At 39.8% G+C, this 18,430-nt stretch overlaps 1 protein-coding gene across 24 annotated transcripts in view; it reads left to right on the forward strand.

Annotated features, from left to right (window-relative positions):
- The window catches only part of PBRM1 (polybromo 1), an 86,421-nt gene that overhangs the window by 22,130 nt on the left and 45,861 nt on the right, over positions 1–18,430 (forward strand). For all 24 annotated transcript variants that reach the window (XM_075939386.1, XM_075939401.1, XM_075939402.1 and 21 more), the window contains 4 exons: positions 922–1,013; positions 7,530–7,746; positions 16,543–16,684; positions 17,714–17,811. In XM_075939386.1, the coding sequence (XP_075795501.1) occupies positions 922–1,013; positions 7,530–7,746; positions 16,543–16,684; positions 17,714–17,811 (549 nt within the window). The remainder of the gene's footprint in view (positions 1–921; positions 1,014–7,529; positions 7,747–16,542; positions 16,685–17,713; positions 17,812–18,430) is intronic.

Below are 18,430 nucleotides of genomic sequence, written 5' to 3' on the forward strand. Positions count from 1 at the left end.
ACAGTTATTTTTTTTTTTATTGATTTCCCCCCCGCCCAATACACTCCTCCTCCCTCCCGGACTAGCTGTCATTTGGAAATGTTAAAGTCAAAGCTTTTTTTCTGAAATTTGATGTATGTATTTTAAATGAACCCTCAAGCTTAATGATCTAGATAAATAATATTTAAAATATCAGATTTAATAACCACTTCTCTCCAAATTTCATTGTTTAATAGGGTATTGACTCTAAATTGTCCTTTATTATTTTTAGTTTTTTACTTAATAAAATGTTTATTTCCTTAAAATGCTCCAAAGAACAGGCTCTTATATTTCATTACAAACTGAGGCATGATAAAAGTATCAATGAATTGTATTGCAACTCAAAAAATATTTTTGAATAATTTAGGTAACTTTTAAAAATATAAAACTAAAGAACAAGGAGAGGCCAAATGGAGGAGGAAATCCTTAAGAGAAAGTTCATTCAGAATACTTTTCAGTGGGTACGATTATGTGGGGAATTCTTCCCTGCTCTTCACTGAAGAAGTCTGTGTCCCAGTATATTAAATATGATCAGTGGCCTCTTGTTACTCCCACGAAGCAACAAGAAAATTATGACTTAGTTGGTGTTTTCTAATTGAGCTGGTTTTCACTATGAATGAATACGAAGAGCAGTGCAGAGGGCACTGAGCGTCATAAGCTTTAAATTCCTTGTTGCAGTAGTTCTCCAAATGTTTGGCTTGGCGAATTGTTTGGTAAAACAGATAATCTCATGGGCCAGTGTCCTTTGTAAACGTCTCATCTTTTCTTGGATTATCCCTGCCTACTCTTCTAGTAGTGGTTCTCTAGACTGCTAATATGACTTTCACATTCCACCAGTTGTTCATAGAGCATAACTAAACAGTAGTTTTAATATATACATTGCTTTTCTTTTTACTTTTAAAGTAACAAAAGATCAGTCCAAGGGGATCGTTTATCTGCAATAACTATGGCATTGCAATATGGATCAGAAAGTGATGAGGATGCTGCTTTGGCTGGTAGGAGTTAATACTTCACTTGTACCAGTGTCACATTATTAAAATGTACTGAATGATTGCAGGATATTTACTCTGTATGACACTTCCTTTGCTACTTTTTTAGACACTTGTAGTTTCCAGATTATTTTGGAGTTTCCAAGGCATGACATGCAATTTTATTAAGACTGGTTTGTTTTTTAGAACTGTAGATGAAATGTGTAGTCGGCAGGAAAGGAAAGACAAAATAATCTACCCTTTTTTATTTTGATTTTTGTTACATTTCAGTCCATCAAGGTTTTGTAAACTGGGAAATGTGCTTGTTTTCGAATCAGTGTGTTAAATATTAGAAAAAACACTGGAATGTGTCTTCTAGTATTGGAGAAAAATAGATTCTTAAAAGTTCACAAGTCATCACATTTTATTCTTAGTAAAATGTGTTATTTCTGTGTGGCTGTTAAGCTTTATTGATGGCATTAAATAAAATGTTTACACAGTTCTGTTTTACATATTCTAACTTCAGGTATCAATATAAATTAGGGTGGGGGAAAAATCAATTTTTTTTTGTAAATCTGACTTTTTTTAAAAAAAAATTTTAAATCCTGAATAAAATACTAAATTTTTCAGTTAAAAAGAACAGTTACAATTAAATCTCTACACACACTTACTATACCTACACTTAATGTCTCATAAAAATGAATTAATGGCTCTAATGTGTCCAGTGTGACTACCAGCTATCGCTGCTTGAAACTCTGGGCTTTTAATTTCTGTTTCTCAGCAAAATAAAGTCACATGTGCAAAGGAGGACACAGACTGGATAGGATTGTTTTTGTTCTGTGCTTATGTGGTGGTGGACTAGGCATTGCACTGCAGAGGAATTAGTTAAGACATTATCATAAAGGCAGAAAGACAATGTATAGGTAAGGACGGAGGCATCATAGAAAGGCACAATGCAGTGGACTGGAAAGAAGACAGAGTGTGTGTGTGTGTGTGTGTGTGTGTGTGTGTGTGTGCGCGCGTGCACGCACATGCGCACACTGAATAGCTTCCTATATTCCCCCACACTTGCCATAGAAAAGCTGTCATGATTTCTGGACATAAGAGAGATCATATCTGGGAATATTTTGAAGAAATTCGTTCCCTGGGTAAAATAAGATAAATGTGTCAAGTGTAAGCAATGCAATAAGATTCAGGGCTTAGTTGCAAGAATGAAACATCATAAGGACAACTGCTTACTTAGGAGGTGAAAATGTGGATGTGTCTAAAGAACAATGGGGATCAATTGATTAGTGACATGAAGAATGATGCATTGCAAGGGTATTATTTAAAACTCTCTCTGTGCCTTTTGGTATAAGTACAATTTAACAAGTAAATTCCTAAGCTGTTTGCTATGTTGGATGTTGCTAGAAAAAAAAGTTTTTAGCATATCTAATTCTTATGGCTTTTTTAATTGGTGAATGAGGTTTAGAATCTATCACTCAAGTGTACAGTACGCAAAGCTGCCGTAAGAGAAATCTAGAGTTGCCACTTGATCTTGAGCGGTATTTTTTAATTTTATATTGCATAATGCAGGGCTACTGAACTTTGGAATCCCTGGGGGCCACAATGATACTCAGGCAAAAAAGATGCATGTTCACTCAGCTGTGTCACTTGTGAGTTGAGGATGGGAAAGTGAGTTAAGTCTTTTTCACGAAGCTGATCTGCAAAAAGGGCCAGTTTTGTTTCGTATGCCAGAAACATTGCACATCAGAGAAGGCAGGTTTTTTTCTTCTGTGAAGTTTAAGATTGAGTGCATTAAGTGGCGTGTCATATCAGTGAGAAAAGCCACATTTAGCAGGAATTTCTCTTTGTCTAAACACAACAGTAAATCCTGGCAATCCTTTGCCTCCCAAAACACTTGTGCGGCAGGCAGTAGATCCATTAAACCAATCTAACACTTTGCCTCGACTCAGACATCTAACTTCTGCAAGCTCTGCCAATTCATCATAGTGTGTTTTGTACTTCTCAACTAAAGCCAGAAATTGTCCATATTTCAAGGTATTTGCAACAATGATGTTGACAATTTTTGTCACAGTTTCCATTGTGCTCTTGTGAAATCCTCTCTTCAGTTTGCTGCATAACTGAACTTGGTAAAGAATGCAATAGTATGAAAAGAAATCTGGAAATTGTGGATTTTTCTTCAGCAAAGAAATTAGCCCATTCTCTTTTCCAACCATGGAGGGAGCGCCATCAGTTATTATCGAAGTAAGCTTCTTCAGATCAATACATTTTCCTGATCCTTCAAAAAATGTCATCAGCAAAGAATAAATGTCCTCTCCCCTAGTTTGACCTGTCGAAGGTAGCAGAGTACACATTTCTTTGACATTCTTTTTTGCCATTGAAAAAATGAATCCAAGTTATGAGCTGAAATATGTCTGAACAATCAGTAGATTCATCCATTGCCAGACTGAAATACTCAGTGCTTTTAGCAATTTAGAAAGCAGATTGCCTGAAATGCTTTCAATATACTACAGTTGAATCAGACACTTGCAGTTTTTATATTTGTTTAATTATACCCTCTTTGTTTTTAAATTCTGCAAAGAGTGATTCACCGCAGTCCAAGAAGCACTGCTTCATCAATTCACCTTCATTAAAAGGTGATTTAGCTATGTGCCAAGCCATTTTGAACGGCATCTCTGTCTTTAACTTGCGAACAGAACATATCTTGTTGGGTACGGAAACTTTCCAGTAAGGAACGTATCTTAGTTTTTCTTAAATTGTTGTCAGGTGGATACAAGTCTTTGAACTCAGAGTGACAAGATTCATGGTGCAGTTGCAGGTTTGTTTTCTTTAACATGGCAATAGTCTTTTGACATTGGTTTTCCATTTATCTCTGCAAAAGCAAATTCTTCTCCCAAACAGGGTTGAAAACTCTGTTCACTCAACAAGTATCTTTGTTGCCATTTTTAGTGCTTCTTATTAAAAAGAAAATTGTATACCAATGTTTAGCTTCAGGCTCTGCATTTCTTGGACTGATTTTACTCTAAAAAGAAGAGTTTCCAAGCCAGAGTGCTCCAACCTATGGTGGGTGGGGAGCTGGGTGAGTCAGGCTGGAAATGAGAGGCAAAAAAGGACGTGCCCAGGAGCCTCATCCTGGTTTCCCAGCAGGACTGACGTCCCCACACGCGAATTCGTCACTCCGTGCGGGACAAAGTCAGGACTGCCCGGCCGTGGCACCGGACCTAGACATGGCCAGTGTGAGCCAGTCAGCACCTCTCAGGCTCTGCCCACAAGGCAAAGCAGCCAGCGTTTCCCACAATGCCCCGGCGCTCCCTGCACCTCCTCCCTGGGTTTTAGAAACGCCGACGCTCTGTACCCGTCTGTTCCAGCCAGCCCATCCGCTTGCGTCTTTCAGTGCTTGCCCTGCCTGGGAGACGCTTCCCCATTGTGTAGCGTGTACCCAGTGGAGGCCATGTTCAAAGGGTCCCACCTGTGGGCTGCGTGTTGAATAACCCTGGCATAATGCATGCCTCTTGTTTTGGAACGTAATGGCCACAGCTCATCACGATGATGCCATAAGTCTATTTCCTATTTTATGTCCGCATAACTCAGCTATCCCAAAGAAACCCAATCCTCTACTTTTTTTCTCAAAAACCAGACATGCCAGTTCTATGGGGCTTACTCCAAAATTAAGTGCACTCTAAGTGCAGTCAGTATGAGCATTTTGGTAACTTGGAATTAGATCTGCTTACTGAGGAAAAAATATAAATGGTTAACTGAATAAAAGAGTGAGAAGAGCGGAGAACAACTACTATTCAAAATCACATTTGAATTTAGTTTCAGGTTCTCATTTAAGCTTAAGAGACTTAGTCTATCTGCAACAACTTCAGAGTCATCCACTGGTACTTTTAGCAACAATGCTGCAACTAAATATATTTCAGACAATAAAGTATCAGTAGCAAATAACCTATTTCTGTCATCCAGTAAAACCATCACTATGGCTGGGTTTGTAGTAAAAGAGCCAGCAAATACCAACAAGACACTATAGATGAAAAGATGCTTGGTTTAATTTTGCCACATATTCTCCTTTTTGCATTAACAAACACCTTCTTTACTTGATTGAATCATTGCGCCCATTCTGCCCTCCACCTGAATGAATCCTTGCGCCCATTCTGCCCTCCACCTGGCAGAACTGACATTGGTGGAAAGTTGCTAGATACCGTGTATGAGAAGGAACTTGAACAGCGTGCAAGAAATATGGAGGGGAAATTTTCCAATTTAAGTCTTGATGGGTGGAGCGTTTATCGACTAATCATATAGTTGCTACAAATTGTATCGATTACCCAGATAATTGCATTTTTAACATCCTTAGTCTCATGCTATGCTAGTGTCCTGGACTAAGTATGTTAACCTTGTTTCACGAGTCTCGGTCGTGAAGTGTATAGATTTGAGGAGGGGGGAAATACCACTGTAAAACATATGGATCATAAGTTTAGGTACCAATCAAAAGAAAGTGGCATAACTGAGTCCTAAGCGGGACAACTCTCAGTCTTTGTTGTCTCTGCTGCACCCTCTGTCTTTCCTTTATTAGAAAAAGTTCTTCAGTCCAGGTGTGATAATTAAAGGAGAAACGTAAGAGAATCTTTCTCAACACATAAATGTATAGATTTGTTTTGAACTTAATCACTTCCTTAGGTGTGTATGAAAACCCTAGCCTCAGCTTAGTAATTTTGAATCTTGTAGCGAATTCCAGCTATTCCAACTGCTGTTTGTTTAACCTTAGGCAAATCACTTAGAACAAAACTTTCAGTTGTAGACCCTTGGTACATCTGAAATTGGGCACAAGCTGTTTCCTATTGAGCACCCTTAAATCAATGCATGCAACATTCTCAAATTCATAAATTTTTAAGGCTAGAAGGGACCATTATGATTTCTAGTCAGACCTTTTGCATGACACAGGTCAGAACTTTACCAAGTGATTCGTATATCAAGCCTTCTAAAATTGGTGACTATTTTTTGAAAATGTACTTGTCAGCTTTGAGCTTCGGTTTTTCCCATTTCACAGGATTTTGAGGGTTGCTTATTTAATGCTTCAGAAAGTACCTTAAGATGCTTGAATAGAGGACATTCTAAAATGGCAAATTTCTTTAATAATAAAGGGTTAAGTGAGTACATATGTAGACAGAAAATAAAAACCTACTGCAGATTTCTCATGCTGTCTCCATTATACACATTTCCATATCCATGTGAACAGTGAATCTTAATATGAAAATAATCACCTCATTCCAAGTATGAGCTATATTTGCTAAGGTCATTCTTTACACTTGTTCCAGCATCTGAAAAAGTAATAGCACCTTTTGGGGGGAGCGCGTCTCTTACTGATTAATCACCATGTTTTAAAAACTTGGATTTGTGTAAGCTTGAGAGAGAGAGAGGATGATTATTTCATCAACAAGAGTGTTCTAACACTGTGCCAAAAATAGATATAGGATCTGTATTGGAATTTATTATATGTTGTTTAAATACTTGGAATTCTTAAAAGAATTGCTCTGTTAGTCCATTTGCAGTTTGCATGGGCTAACCTCAGTTGATTACCTTCCCCCACAGGAATATTTTTTAAGGCCCTGTATGCTCATGAATGTCCAGGGATGTGTAATAGGTGTGCCATGTTGTCTATGCTATGTTGTTAGGTTTTGCAAATTATCTCACATTCTAGCATTTCTAAAGATGTGAACATATGCTTATAGCACCAGGGATTTGTAACCTCCTTTAATTGAGTTCATGAATATTTCTTATGTTACTGAAAGATTATTCCTCCTTTCCCTGGAGGATTCCTTCAGCATCTTTCTTATATGCGACAGACAGTATGCCCCTACCAACAGTGGATTGCTCCTGTCTAGGATATAGTGTAACACTTCTGTGTATGTTCTGCTCTTCATCACTCATGTGTGCAGACATTTCCATTTAGAAAAGCAAGCCAGGGTAAAGATATTTTAAATAAATAAAAATACAAAATGCAACTCTGTAACATGATGATAAATAATACAATTGTACTTCAGTTTTGTTGGCTTGGTTAGTAAATAAGCAAACAGCTGTTTTCTTCATCAGTTTGTGTTGGAGTATTCTTAGTGTGAATTCTCAAGTACAGCACTCTACAGTAATCCCATCTGACTCTGTCAAAGGAATGAGGTCCACATCTGATAAAGTGCAAGATCTCTTTGCCAAGTCAAAGTTCCTCTGAACCAGTGGCTATTTAGGCTGACATAATTAAGAGACATCAGTTTCGTAGCAAGTGGTAAACATCTGACCGTCTTTGTGCTAACCCAATGGATCAGATGTGTAGATGGGGGGGGGGGGGGGGGGAAGAAAAGTTTTGGCTACTTTATTACCTCATCATCCAGAAGCAGCAGATAGTATATGATGTCCCTTTAAGAGTTATGTATTAAAAAGTAAATAAACTCCCTTACTTGTGGGTCAGGTATTATCTCATTTATTAGTAAAAAAACCAAAGCTTTATTTGATTGCCCTTCGGTTTCTCTACTTCCTTTTTTCTTTTTACAGCCGCTGCTCGTTATGAAGAAGGAGAGTCTGAAGCAGAGAGCATCACTTCCTTTATGGATACTTCTAACCCTCTTTATCAGCTTTATGATACAGTTAGAAACTGCCGGAATAACCAGGGTCAGCTTATATCCGAGCCCTTCTTCCATTTGCCTTCCAAAAAAAAGTATCCTGATTATTATCAGCAAATCAAAATGCCTGTGTCCTTGAAGCAAATCAGGTAAGAAAATATGGAGTGCAAACTATATTTGCTGGGTTCAAGCACATTGAAGAGCTTCTTTCATTTCTGGCATCCTAGACCATGAACTAATGCTTGAAGCCAAACACACAACCATATTTTGCTTTTCAAATTTGCCTGCAGCCATCTTCTGACCTTCTCTTGTAGATACCTTCTGTTTGTGTTTGTTTCATTTGTTTTCATTGAAATTTCAAGTGTAAGGCTAAGAATCCTGAAGATTGAGATGTCTTTTTTTTTTACCAGACAGGTACAGACTGGCTAGTGATAAACAAGCTTCCATACAACATCCATGTTGTTCTTTTTTCTGGATCTTGTGACACATTTTTGTAGGAGCAAGAAGATGGTTTTCTCTCTGGTCAGCTTGTCTTTGTCCCCTGCTTTGACAATCACCAAGATGTCAATTATTACACTGTTCAATGGTGTAAATCCTAGAAAGTTGATTAGTTTTTTAGAGCCACAGAACAGCTCTCAAAAATAATCAGTCCTATTCATTATTAAGCTAGGCTGGATTTGAGTTGGGTTATAAGAAGAGACTGAAGGTCATAAATAAATCTGTGATCCAGCAATACAACTGATACTTGCTTGTCAAAAACCTGACCTAAGAGTAGGACAAAAATTGTATTGTCTCATTCTAATGGGGTTAATTAGTTCTTGGTCACAGCTAAAAGGATATGATGAGCTTTTAAATGTATTACATCGTTATTTGTGCCATATTTTATCTTATGTGCCACAGTCTCTGAAAATCTTTTCATCAGAGTACTTTGAGACTCTGTTATCCTGTGATTTAGGAAGGAACTTGGTGATATCCTGGCTCCATTTTGTAGTACAGGCAGTCCCCGGGTTACGTACAAGATAGGGACTGTAGGTTTGTTCTTAAGTTGAATCTGTATGTAAGTCGGAACTGGCGTCAGCCGCTGCTGAAACTGATCAGTTTCAACCGCGGCTGAATCTGGACGCCAGTTCTGACTTACATACAGATTCAACTTAAGAACCCCAGGCGTCCCCAAGTCAGCTGCTGCTGAAACTGATCAGCAGCTGATTCCAGGAAACCTGGGGCAGAGCAACTCTGCTTCGGGCTTCCTGTAGTCAGCGCTGGTCAGTTTCAGCAGCAGCTGACTTGGGGATGCCTGGGGCAGAGCAGCTGGGGTGCTGCCGGGTTGGTCCGGAGCAGCGCTGCGGGACCAACCCGGCAGCCCCCAGCTGCTCTACCCCAGGAGTAGGCAAGAAAAGCCTGGTCTGCTGGGGGGGGGGGGGAGGGCACTAGCTGCACCCCCTCCCCAGCAGACCAGGGAGATGGGGGCGGGGACGCCTAAGTCCTCCATGGCTTTGCTCCGTTTCCCTGGTCTGCTGACCTGGGAGACACGGAGCAAAGCCACGGAGCACGCGGGCAGCGGGACAGTCCAGGCACGCTGCGTTGTCCCACTGCTGGCGTGCTCCGAGGCTTTGCTCCCCATCTCCCTGGTCTGCTGGCAGCTCCCCAGGGCTGTAGGAGTGACAAGGGCTCGCTTGCTTGTTGGCCCCCTGTGCTTATTCTGGAGTATAACTCTTCCTGCCATCCCTTTCCATTTGATGACAATCATATTCCATGCTCTTCCCACTGTCCTGGCACAACCAAACCCTGACCTTGCTTTTCAGTGAGGATAAGAGGAAGCTGCGTACCAAGTATGGTGGTCTTAACTTTTCCTGTTTAGGAGGAGTTTTTGAACAAACAGGTTCACAGACAGACAGACAAACTCTAAGATATATAGCAGATCAGGCCATCAATGTATTTTGAACAAATCAATAGACAGTCCCTCATCTGAATATCTTACAATCTAACTGACAAACTCCAGAACCGTGGTGTCCAACACACCAGCCACTAGCCACATGTAGCCATCTGGCTGATTGAGCGTGGCTTGAACAACATGGCTAGTTCACTATAGCAGTAGCCATTATTGGTCTGGGCGCAAAGGGGGAAGCGCACAAATTTTACACCACCTTGTCCCCACCCTGCAGGGAGCATGCAGCGCTTAGAAACACCACGCGCTCCTGGCAGGGCAGGAGGAGACTTTGCGTGCTCCCCCGCCCCCAAGCCAATTGGCCTGGGGGCAGAAGGGGAAGCGTGCAAAGTCTCCTCCCATCAGCAGGGACATGGGCACTTAAGGGGAAACTCGAGGGGAGAGGGGGGGCAAAGACTTCATGCACTCCCCCACCACCAGACCAATCATGGTCTGTGGATGGGGAAGCAGGGAAGTATCCTGACCCCACCCTTCCACTTGAGGCCCCTCCCTTCTGCTGCAGCCTGGGGCCACTTCTAACATTTCTGAAGTTTCCGCCAGTAAAAAATTATTGCCCCCCCCGCCCCTCGCCTTCGGGAATATAGTTATGTTCCTGCCTATACAGGCAGTCCCCGACTTACGCGGATCCGCAGTTACGAACGCGGCTTTTCTCACCCTGGAGGACACATCTTCTTTTTTTAAAGCAGGTTAGCCAGACACCTGTCAGGGATGGTCTAAATCAGCGGTTCTCAAATTTTTTGGGCTCCGGAGCCCTTTACATGCGTAAAAACTTATGCGGAGCCGCAGCGGTCCACTGATTGTATGCGTTGTACCTATCGATGTTTCCAGTTTGTCAAGCTTGCGGAGCCCTTGGAGATGTCAGTGCACAGTGCAAGATGTGCGGAGCACAGTTTGAGAAACACTGGTCTAAGTAATACTTAGTCCTGCCAGGAGTGCAAGGAACTGAACCAGGACACTTCATGTGTTCCCTTCCAGTCCAGTGATTCTAATGGAAAATAAAGCAGATTGGGTCCTAACAATACATCTTACATTTGTTTATTCATTTTGTAAGGTACTTGTGTAAATAGTACATATATGGAAGTTGGAAATAATGTTACTTGGGGTGCTGCTGATAGCATTAACCTTATAACAGCAAATTTCCTCCCAGCTAGCTGCTAGCATTAGAACAGACATCTGGAAAAAGAGTCCCAGAACAGTATATTTAGGGGTCTTGAGGACAGATTGAGCAGAGAACAAGACAGAAAGAACAGGTGGGAGCAAAGTAAACAGAACAAAAGGATGAGAGGGGTAAAAGAGGGTATAACTCAGAAGAGTGCAAGTATGGCCAACAGAGGATATGCAGGAGAAAAAGGCATAACTGCATCTTATATGAGAGATTAAGGAAGAAACAAACTGTAGATTGACTGGGTTAAGTGTAGAGGAAAAGAAAGGGAATAAATAGGGGAAAAAGTTAATCAGAAAAAACAGATTAAATTTGCTGTGATTAAATAGCTAGCTCATACTCTTTTTTGTTGAGTATATCTTGCTGATGTTGCTTTCTGTAAATTTAGGAAAGGTCAATGAGGTAGTTATTTTGAGAATTGTAATATTGCTAGCTTCTTGGGATTCTATAGTCAAATAGGTGGAACAGACAGGAATTAGTTTAAAATGCACTAGAATGTGAATAAATTGGGCATACTAGAACATCAGTTTACTTCAAATAATTGTCCTTTCAACAAAATTTTAATATCCTGGCAAATACGAAACTGAAGACAAGCTGATGAATTCTTTCTCCATAACAGAAAAAGCTAAAAGTTTAGGAGAATCTTCTAGTCACTGCCACTTTTTAATGTATTAAACTGGGAGATGGGGGGGATAATCATGCTGCCTCTTTTCTTCCCCCACACTTAAAACAAGTCCTATGTAGGGTTGGGATAAATTGTGGATAAGAGGCAGTTAAAGTTGTAAAATCTGTCTACCACAAAATGCTACAGCCACATTGTAGCATGGTCCTAAATTATGAATAGTTAGAAAAGCAGATATCCCAATTCAAATGATATGCAATGGTCAAACACATTTTGATCTGTAATTTAAAAGTGAAGTAGTTATAGCAAATAAGGGAGTAAAACATGACAATTGACTTGAACTATGAGGAGAGTGGCATTTAGTGGGAACTAATGTTTGAATAAATGAATTCATGCATGATTAGATGATCATGATTGCCCCTTCTGACCTTACAAATCTCAGAGGTGTATAGAGAGCACAGCACTTTTCTGTATATTAGATTATAAAATATGGTTCTTTCAGAATTACAGAAAAGTTGCTCAGTGTTTAAATTTCTCAACCTGTTATGTTTAAGAACATAAGAATGGCAAAGTTTGTGCTGAATGTAGAGGCCCATATATAAATAGATATACCTTTCAAAGAGCCTTATTATCCTAGTGATCTGGGCTCTTCACTGGCTGCCTCTTGGTTTCCTGGTGAATTTTAAGGTGTTTTGACCTCTAAAGCCCTAAATGGTTTGGGACCTATAAAAGGCAGAGTTATTCTCTGTGGAAGCCCTTTGCCTCTGGAGCGGAGTTTGTATTTCCTGAACTTCAGAAATGCTGCATCTACTTAATTAAGGCTTTGAGATGGGTATATCTTGGAGGGTTAGGTTATGGCTTGGAGAAATGGGGGGTATATTGTTGGCTGGTAAGCTAATTTATTGTACTGTGCTGCTTAGTTAGTATTCCTGCATGGCTTGTGAGTTTAAATATATTGTTAAGAGACATAGAACTTGTGTATGATGTGAATTTAAATCTATCTAACTATAAATTCCTAAAATATTCTTAAATTTATAGTAATAATATTAAGCTCTTGTTTCAGTTTAATGTGAGCTCTTTAGAGAGTATCCGAAGGCTTATCTGTACAGTTCTTGTACCAGTTTCAACTAAATTGGTTTAAAAACAGATGGCTAGAGCAGTGCCACCATGCCACCACACCCCCAACACTGATTTACTTATACCAACTTTAAATATACAGAAATAGGATTTACACTGATATAGGGATGTTAAATTGTGGTTAATTGAGTAGTCGAGAGGCACTTCCACATTCCTCCTTTGAAATGTACAAGAGCCCCCACTGGGGTTCTTGTGCATTTCAGAGGAGGAATGAGGAAGTCCACCTACAAAGGGAAGTCCAGCTGACTCCAGGCTGCACATGGGTGCCTGCTTTGAAATGTACAAGAGTCCCCAGCAGGGGCTTTTGTGTATTTCAGAGCCATGGAGCCCGGGGTCAGCAGGGGACTCCCCAGCTGATGCCGGGTTCTGTGGCATATCAGTGGAGCCTAGGATCATCTGGGCAGTCCCCAACTGACCCCGGGCTCTATCGCTGCCCCTTTGAAACATGGAGGCGGCGTTTCAAAGGGGCAGCCACCATACAGCTGATCCCCGGCTCAGCTGTGTGGCACTGCTCTTTTAAAACGATGCCTTGGCTTTTCAAAGGGACAGCGCTGCACAGCTAATCCTGGGATCAACTGTGAGGCGGCTGCCCCTTTGAAACACTGAGTTAAAGGGGCAGCCATGGAGCCCAGGGTCAGCTGGGGACTCCCCAGCTGATCCCAGGCTCCGCAACATTTCCCCAGAACACAGAGTCAACTGGGGAGTCCCCAGCTCCATAGCTCATCGGCGTTTTTAAGGGGCAGTGCCGCACAGCTGATCCTCGGGTTTCAAAGCGGCCTTGGGGTTTCAAAGCAGCAGCACCACACAGCTGATCCCCAGCTCATCTGTGTGGTGCTGCTGCTTTGAAGTATCCCTCCTTCCCCTACTTGCTTCCTCTACATCATAGAGGCAGCAAGGGGGGAGAAATCAACTAGTCATCAGACTATCGGATAGTCGACTAGTCCTTAACATCTCTAAACTGATATAGTTAAATAGGTACGAAAACTGTGTTTAGTTCAGCCCTTAATAAAGAGAAATAGCACTCAGAGGTTATGGAGAGAAGATAGCATTGAATAAAGAAATGCAGTATTTGTGGAGTGCATGTAGATGGAATCCATCAGGTTTTGCTCAGCTTTCTGCAGATTCTTTTCTGCAACACAGCAATAAATACACGTTAACCGTAACTTCCAAACTATAGTCAAGGGAGTTGAATTAGGAGGCTAGAAATTTTTAAGGTATATATTTTCATATTACTGTCTTTCAATGTCATAAAATTTCTCTAGCTTTCCACAAGAGGACAAATGTATCAGTGTTGCACAAGAACATTCACAAAGTGTACACTGCTACAAATAAAACAAATACCACTTACTTGGCTCAGCAAACAATCGAGAAGCCTGAGTGTTTCATCTACATACCTTATTTGCTGTAATGAACTTTGCTATAAAAAAATTCTTTATCCCAGCCCAAAAGATGACCTTGATAGTAAATACTTCAGAATAAAAAAAGAGTAGTTTTTTTCCTTCTCCTCCCACAGCAGTAAAGATGGAAAAACTCTTGAAAATATTTGGAATGTACTACTTGAATAAGTATTTGCTATTCCTGTCTGTCATGAACTTAATAATTATAGTTCTACTACTCCGTCTTGGACTGAGACTAATTCTGCTTTACTGTCTGTCATGGTGTGCAAATGTCAATGAGGGAGGGGAGTGCACAAAGAAACCTCAGCCTTTCACTCTTTTAAAAAACAAACATACAGATAAAAAGAACAACCTGACTTATTTTCAAATAGTTTGGTAAATTTCGTAAATCCAGTATGGTCTGTTATGTGCTTAAAATTTATTTTGATTCTTATCTGAAAACTCATTTTAATTAATCGATTATTAAAACATAAACTGGCAACATATATAATAATAATTGAGAGCCTGGGATCTGTCAAGTGAGTCGAACATTCGAATGTGAACCTGAATGAATGGTCTCATCTCTGCATTCCCCTCCAGCTTCCAGTATGAAAACCAGTTTCAGATAACAAGTAATGCAGAAAACTCAGTTTCAGATTACAAGTAACGGCCAACAAATTATGTGAATGGTGAGCAAGGGGACACGGTTGGAAAAGTTTACATGCTATTGGTCTATGCATACTACTGTCTATGTCTATTGTCAGAGTCCCCTGAGGAAAGAAATATTAACAAAAAATATTGGTCAGATGCCATCTACATTCCTTGGGAGAGAAGCAGGATGTTTATTTGTGGGAACTTCTCTCACAATGCTCTCATCAGTGTAGCCCTTCAATGGATGCCTGGAGTTGGTATTCTGTTGAATTTTTCATATACAGGTTTAGTTTTAATTTGTAGTTTTAGAAGACTGACAGATTGCTTAATTTTTTTCCCAATTAATTTATAGGAAAAGATATCAAAGAACATAACAAAATTATACTTGCATTTTCTCCGTAGACCATACAAATCTCATTTACTTACCACATGTAAAAACCCCTCCTCTCCCGCCAGACAAACAGTAAACTAGCAAAAATGTCATTTGCACATCGGATAATCCCATGTAAATTGTGAAATTAAAGTGGTAACCTTGCAGTATAGATCCAGGGCAGGGTTGCAGAAACAAAACAACATTTCAGTCTGCTGCTTATGGTGAGTTTATTAAAAGTGAGCTAAAAAGGTTTAAGTGATTATCAAGCTTTTCAGCGTCCTAACATATTAATTGAATGTGTTTGATTTTTAAATGATGAATGTTAAAGAAAATATATTATATAATAAATTTCTTTTCCTCTTCAAGTTCAGGATCTCCGTTTGGGAGTTTTATTTCTCCCCCAAGAGGAGAGTTCACTGACAAACCAAACTGAGCAGGAAAGCTGAATTTGCTCTACTGCATCCAGTGGGGAGCATGCAGATAGGGACCATGTGAACTATGCAATTAAAGTGTGATTCTGCCCTGAAAAATGATTCTTTAGAAGTGGCATTGCAGAGATGCATGCTTATGATTCAGTGATTTCCATAACAATTGCAGCTCCTCACCTTGTTTGAACAGGCCTTGTTCTCCTCAACCACTAGGGAGAAATACAGAAGTTTAACAACAATGGAACTGGATGACTTAGGGAACTGTTAATAGAACACAACCTTTCACGCTTCGAGGCAGTAGTTTGGTATTGACCAAAACTGGTTACGTTTATATTGCAGTAGCTCTGAAAGGTCTCTCCCAGCCCAAAGGCCAATTGCCATGGGCTTTGCTCAAACATATATGGCAGTCCCTACTTACAGATTAAAAGACAACAGAAATCAGATGGATGCGACAAGCAAGCAGGCTAGGAATGAGGGGTGAGGGAGGCAGGAGAACAGAAGTAATAGGATATGATCAATTTTAGCCAATCAGTAGCAGTTTTCACAACTTGCTTTGCAGTTTATGTGCTGTTTTGCATAGACCAGTTTTCTGTATGCATTTTAATTGAGGTGGTTTTGAGGTGAAGATGAAGATTTTTGACTAGGAATTTTCCCGTAACGTCAGGGGAAATGGGAGAAAGCAAAAAGTGCTTTCAAATCACTGTTGTCCGATTGCAATTTGTTTTCAGACGTGAAATGACTTGATCTCAGACCAGCGTAATAGTATTTTCATAACAAACTTTACTGCAGTTAGGGCTAATTTACATGCTTCTTGTTGGCAGTTTTAGTAGAGGCCAAAAATTGAAAGCCTGATCCAAGGAGGTGTGGCGCATCACAAGTCACCGATGATTGGAGCCATTGGAACTTAGCATTTTTCACGTGGTGCTGCCTGCTCTAAGCTCACAATTAAAATGGGGATTGAATATCTTTTTATACTTCCAGGCATGGTGGAACAGTTACAGGGGAATCTTGTGCTTCTGCCTCCCATGCTAGATCTTTGTATGAAAAAAAGGTTACAGTATGGCACCTTTCCTAATGCTAAATTCACTTTAAAAAAAGCTGTTTGTGTGGCATGCCTAGTTGCAATATTGAGGTATTGTACATTCCTCCTGTTATTGACTTGCTTATGTTAAAAAAAAAAGCGTTTAAAATAATTACTTTACTGTGATCAGCTGTGGTGAAGCAACTAAGTTATCTGTCTTTTTTCCACAGAACCAAACTGAAGAACCATGAATATGAAACTTTAGACCACTTGGAGTGTGATCTGAACTTAATGTTTGAAAATGCCAAACGTTACAATGTTCCTAATTCAGCCATCTATAAGAGAGTACTGAAAATGCAGCAAGTTATGCAGGTATAAAGAGAACAGCAAAACAATCAAGATGATAGCTATATGTATGAATTTATTTTCTTTAGGAGGTAGTTTTGTAAGCCTTTCAGAATGAAGTAGCCTAGTGTATGGTTTGTTAGCTGTTTTGTATGTTCAACAATGCATTTTTCATGGCTAAGTATCCTGAACATATGTTCAGAAGTTCTCAGTGCATTGTATACTGGGTCATCTGCCTTTGTCAGGAAATAGATCCGCAAAAATCCTGTGCTGAACGGGGACTGGATCTTCTTAGTTATCTCTCTAAATTACTTTCTTTGCGAGTAGATTAGAATCAAGCTTTAAAAGTAAGTACAAGAATCTTCAAAATTGACATACAATATAGCTAAAAGTTTCAGAGGGGTAGCCAGGGTAGTCTGTTTCAGTAAAAAGACTAATAAATATGGAACGAGGTGTACAGCTAGTTCGGAATAGGAAGCCTAATCCGAACTAGCTGGTCCGTGCCGCGTGTAGCCGCGTGGCACGGGGTCCGAACTAGCCGGCATTTAAAAATGGCGCCGGCTGGCATCATGCAAATGAGCCCAGGAAATTCAAATCCTGGGTTTCATTTGCAACTCCAAATGACTACTAGGGGGGTAGTGTAGACATACCCAAAGTGAGCTACAGCCCACAGAAAGCTTATTTCCAAATAAATTTGTTAGTCTTCAGGTGCCTCTGGACTCATCATAATATAGGTAAAATGACCATAATAGGCGAATGCTAACACACTTCATGTATCATGAATTACAGTGTTTAAGACAACAGTTCAAATAGCTGCTAGTCTGAAATAGCATTGGCTAGAATTGATTCTTCAGATATTTTCATGTCAGTTTTTAATACATTCTCTTTTGTGCAGATGTCTTTCATTGAATTACAGTCATTGGAAATCATTTAATGGTGCTTTGAACTTATGAATCCTACAGCTGTAGTTGTCTCTCAAGGAATATGATCTGTGCAGCTGTTTAATATTCATTTATTCAGTAGCAAGTCTGACACTCGGGAATTGCTCTTTTTCAGGCAAAGAAGAAAGAACTAGCTAGGAGAGATGACATTGAAGACGGAGATAGCATGATCTCTTCTGCCACGTCTGACACTGGAAGTTCAAAAAGGAAAAGGTATGCACTTTTGGTTTTCCAACAGACATGATTTGGTGAAGCTTTTATTTGTTGTATAGAAGACTATAAAACATCTGTGTTTAAGACTTCACATGTGAATTCTAAAATCATGAAACTTATCTTAGTTATAATTATCTTATTTTTCCATGCTTATTTTTTTACTAATATGTCAATAGATAGCTGGGAAGGATATTTATACTTCAGTTCCTTAAGATGTCATTCTACATAATTATGCAATACTATATCTGTGTGTCTCACTTAAGATTGTGTTTTCAGTTAAAAAAGAACTTGACGTTTTTGTGATATGTTATTACATGTTCTCTGTAGCTAGTGATTATGTTGCTCCTCTTGTTTGTTTTTCTTGCCCGTGGCTCTCCTTTTTACTACTTGTTAGTAACTTCTGAATTGAACATATATTTTTAAAATGTATTTTACATTTTTACAGTTTGTTCATTTTAAATCCAGTCACAAGATGCTGGTTTTTGCATGGGGGGGGAACTCCCTGTGATAAGATCATTGGATTTTTCTTTGTTTTGACTGGGACAGATTAAGTATAGTTTTACAGAGAGTCATAGTGGGCCACCTCTCTCTTCCTTCTGATCTCACACTCCCCAAGTAG

The sequence above is a fragment of the Pelodiscus sinensis genome, chromosome 11 (genome assembly GCF_049634645.1).
Source record: "Pelodiscus sinensis isolate JC-2024 chromosome 11, ASM4963464v1, whole genome shotgun sequence".
Lineage (NCBI taxonomy): Eukaryota > Metazoa > Chordata > Testudines > Trionychidae > Pelodiscus > Pelodiscus sinensis.